The sequence below is a fragment of the Brachionichthys hirsutus genome, chromosome 17 (genome assembly GCF_040956055.1).
Source record: "Brachionichthys hirsutus isolate HB-005 chromosome 17, CSIRO-AGI_Bhir_v1, whole genome shotgun sequence".
In the NCBI taxonomy this organism is placed as follows: Eukaryota; Metazoa; Chordata; class Actinopteri; order Lophiiformes; family Brachionichthyidae; genus Brachionichthys; species Brachionichthys hirsutus.
Genome location: NC_090913.1, coordinates 592,244 through 595,909, shown reverse-complemented (window position 1 = coordinate 595,909; position 3,666 = coordinate 592,244). Strand labels below are relative to the sequence as shown.

Here is a 3,666-nt window from a genome sequence, read left to right as displayed (position 1 = left end):
TCAAGTCCTGTTTTCAATGCGGAGTGGATGCAGCGATGCTCTCCTGAAGCAGAATGTGGGGGGGGGGGGTGCTCGCTTGGCTCTGCTCTACCAAGCCTGGGGGAGTCATTGCTCCTTAATTGCATTTGCACAAAAGTAATGGCCTTTTGGAAGAAGGAAATGCCAGTGGGGGGGGGGGGGGGTTAAAAACACAGTTCTATTCAAATACAGAACACAACGGAACACAATCACCGCAGAACATTTCCTGAACAGCAGCTACCTTGTAGGCGATGCTGTTGAGGACCTTCATGGCCAGATCGGACACTTCGGGGAACGGGTCAGCGGCGAGGTGCAGCAGAACCCTCCAGATCTGGGTGTAGACACTGTTGAAGGACACACCTGGAAGGACAGACAAAAGAAGTTCAGGGGACAGCAGGTAAACGTGTAAAGGGGAGGAGACCCAGGGGAGGAGACCCAGAGGAGGAGACCTAGAGGAGGAGACCCAGGGGAGGAGACCCAGGGGAGGAGACCCAGGGAGGAGACCCAGGGGAGGAGACCCAGGGGAGGAGACCCAGAGGAGGAGACCCAGGAGGAGGAGACCCAGAGGAGGAGACCTAGAGGAGGAGACCTAGAGGAGGAGACCTAGAGGAGGAGACCCAGAGGAGGAGACCCAGAGGAGGAGACCCAGAGGAGGAGACCTAGAGGAGGAGACCTAGAGGAGGAGACCTAGAGGAGGAGACCCAGAGGAGGAGACCCAGAGGAGGAGACCCAGAGGAGGAGACCCAGGGGAGGAGACCTAGAAGAGGAGACCCAGGGGAGGAGACCCAGGGGAAGAGACCCAGAGGAGGAGACCCAGGGGAGGAGACCCAGAGGAGGAGACCCAGGGGAGGAGACCTAGAGGAGGAGACCTAGAGGAGGAGACCCAGGGGAGGAGACCTAGAGGAGGAGACCCAGGGGAGGAGACCCAGAGGAGGAGACCCAGGGGAGGAGACCTAGAAGAGAGACCCAGGGGAAGAGACCCAGAGGAGGAGACCCAGGGGAGGAGACCCAGAGGAGGAGACCCAGGGGAGGAGACCCAGAGGAGGAGACCCAGAGGAGGAGACCCAGGGGAGGAGACCTAGAGGAGGAGACCTAGAGGAGGAGACCCAGGGGAGGAGACCTAGAGGAGGAGACCCAGAATCTAACGAGAATCTAAACCTTCGTCCTAAAGGACGCAGAAGAGGTTTCATCTGCTCAACCATAGAGCTTGCAATGCAGTCATTGGTCACGCTCTCCAGAGGACGACCTTTGACCTTTGATCACGTTGACGAGCTAAATATCTCAGTACCATCATGAATACTGGCTTAAAGTAATCCAAAACACGTCCAACATCTGGACTCCATTTGGGCTGAGACAAAAGTGGAGACGACGGCGGATGGACAGGAGTTGGATTTAAAATACTATAAAACCCACAATGCACTGCCTCACAGTGAAGAACGAATGCCGTACGAACTGGAGACGTCCTCTATCGCCACGCTGAAACGTCTTTCACGCTTCCTGTTCAACCGTGGAGGCGGGATTTATAAAGGGGAGGGGTTTAGCGGTGGTCATTTGTGAATACAACCCACGACTTTAAAAAGCGCAAGCACAGCAGATACATTTAAGATGAGACAAAGGTGGGCCGTTCCCCAGAGGACCGCTCTAACGGGGTCCGGTTCTGACCTTAACGCGCCGAAAGCGAACGCCATCGCTTCACCTGGATGAACCCAGATCCCCGTCAAATTCACCGTTCCCCAGAGCGCCATTGACATTTCCTTCTCGGTTTTTAATGTCTGATGCAAGAATGGCATCCTGGGACGTGAGGGAACGGCTGGTGGGTTGCAAAAAGGCTCCTCCTCCCGAGGGGGTGGAGTCAGCTAGCGGGTTCCCCGTGCGGTCTAAGGGTCGCTTTCGCTGGAGCCTTCGCTCCTGGTGAAGCCGCACAGACCGGGACATCTCAACACACGCCGAGGACGCCGGTACCTATGAGGGAGTTGAGGGACGAGTAGGACGACACCCGCCGCATTTTGTCGATGGTCTCGAAGGACAGGATGTACTCGTCGTTGTCGGGGCTCCCCAGGGTGCTGCTGGCGCTGCTGCTGGTGCTCAGGTTACCGGGGGAGAACGCTGCAGGTCCACCTGGGTGATGGACAACACAGCAACAGAGACATCAGCCAGGGAGAGACGGACGTAGAGGACGAGGCACGCCGGCGGCTCCAGAAGCGCTACGGGTTAGGGGGCGGAACCTTTCCTTCCTGTCACAACAGCTCAGCACGATGGTGCGCTGCCGGCGGCCATTCGTCAAAGGAGCAAACATAAGAGCGCTCTGAGGAGGAGCGATGAAGAGGAGCGATGAAGAGGAGCGATGAAGAGCGAGCAGCGTCTGGAGGCGGTCCAGCCTACCCTCTTCGTTCAGGTTCAGGTTCTGCAGGCTCTTGTTGAGGCTGCGGCCGCCGCTAGCAGCTCGGATGTTGGTGTAGGAGTTGACCGATCGCAGGCGGGGGGTGGCCGGGCTGTCCCTCCCCGGTGTCAGGTTTCCAGGCTCTGGATAAAGACACAGGAGTTCAGTGAGCGGGTCAGAACCTGGATGATGATGCGCGTCCTTGGACCCTTACCTGCCGCGCTGGCCGGAGATGGCGCCAGGTAGTTCTTCTCCTCCTCTATGAACTGGAGAGCCACCGTACAGAAGTTGCTCTCGTACTGGACCACCAGGTGACTCAGCGCCACGACCAGCTCCTGGTACCGGCAGAAACACGGCGACCGCGAGTCAGACACGGATTCGCTCCCGGTAACGACGTCTACGGCAGCTTCAGCTCGATTCGCTCCAGAAACAGTCGAACTTCAAAGGAAAGCACCGGCGCCGACCTTGCGGACCACCGGGCTGCCGTCGTTGATGAGCTGGGCCAGCATCATGGCCACGTTGTGGTCGATGGTGGTGGAGTGATCCGTCCTCTCAGCGGAGATCCCCACGAAGGTCCCCAGAGCAAACACCGCCGCACACCTCACCTGCAGACAGCGTCACAGGTGCTTTGACCTTTGATGTTTCAGTCTGATCGGTGTCATTACTTTACAAAGAAGAATCTAAAACAACATCGATGATCAACCTGCAGGCAAACATCTCAACGATGTTTGTGTGTGCGTGGACAGATGTGTGTGCTCGTGTGTGTGTTTGTGTGTGTGCTTGTGTGTGTGTTTGTGTGTGCGTGGACAGATGTGTGTGCTTGTGTGTGCTTGTGTGTGTATGGACAGATGTGTGTGCTTGTGTGTGTGCTTGTGTGTGCGTGGACAGATGTGTGTGCTTGTGTGTGCTTGTGTGTGCGTGGACAGATGTGTGTGCTTGTGTGTGCTTGTGTGTGTGCTTGTGTGTGTGTTTGTGTGTGCGTGGACAGATGTGTGTGCTTGTGTGTGCTTGTGTGTGTATGGACAGATGTGTGTGCTCGTGTGTGTGTTTGTGTGTGCGTGGACAGATGTGTGTGCTTGTGTGTGTGCTTGTGTGTGTGTGCTTGTGTGTGTGTTTGTGTGTGCGTGGACAGATGTGTGTGCTTGTGTGTGTGCTTGTGTGTGTGTGCTTGTGTGTGTGTGCTTGTGTGTGTGTTTGTGTGTGCGTGGACAGATGTGTGTGCTTGTGTGTGTGCTTGTGTGTGTGTGCTTGTGTGTGTGTGCTTGTGT

At 56.5% G+C, this 3,666-nt stretch overlaps 1 protein-coding gene across 1 annotated transcript in view; it reads right to left on the bottom strand.

Annotated features, from left to right (window-relative positions):
• The window catches only part of rptor (regulatory associated protein of MTOR, complex 1), a 47,561-nt gene that overhangs the window by 1,126 nt on the left and 42,769 nt on the right, over positions 1 to 3,666 (bottom strand). Inside the window, 5 exon segments of the mRNA XM_068750919.1 lie at positions 260 to 378; positions 1,981 to 2,136; positions 2,401 to 2,541; positions 2,613 to 2,733; positions 2,863 to 3,003. Coding sequence (XP_068607020.1) covers positions 260 to 378; positions 1,981 to 2,136; positions 2,401 to 2,541; positions 2,613 to 2,733; positions 2,863 to 3,003 — 678 coding nt within the window.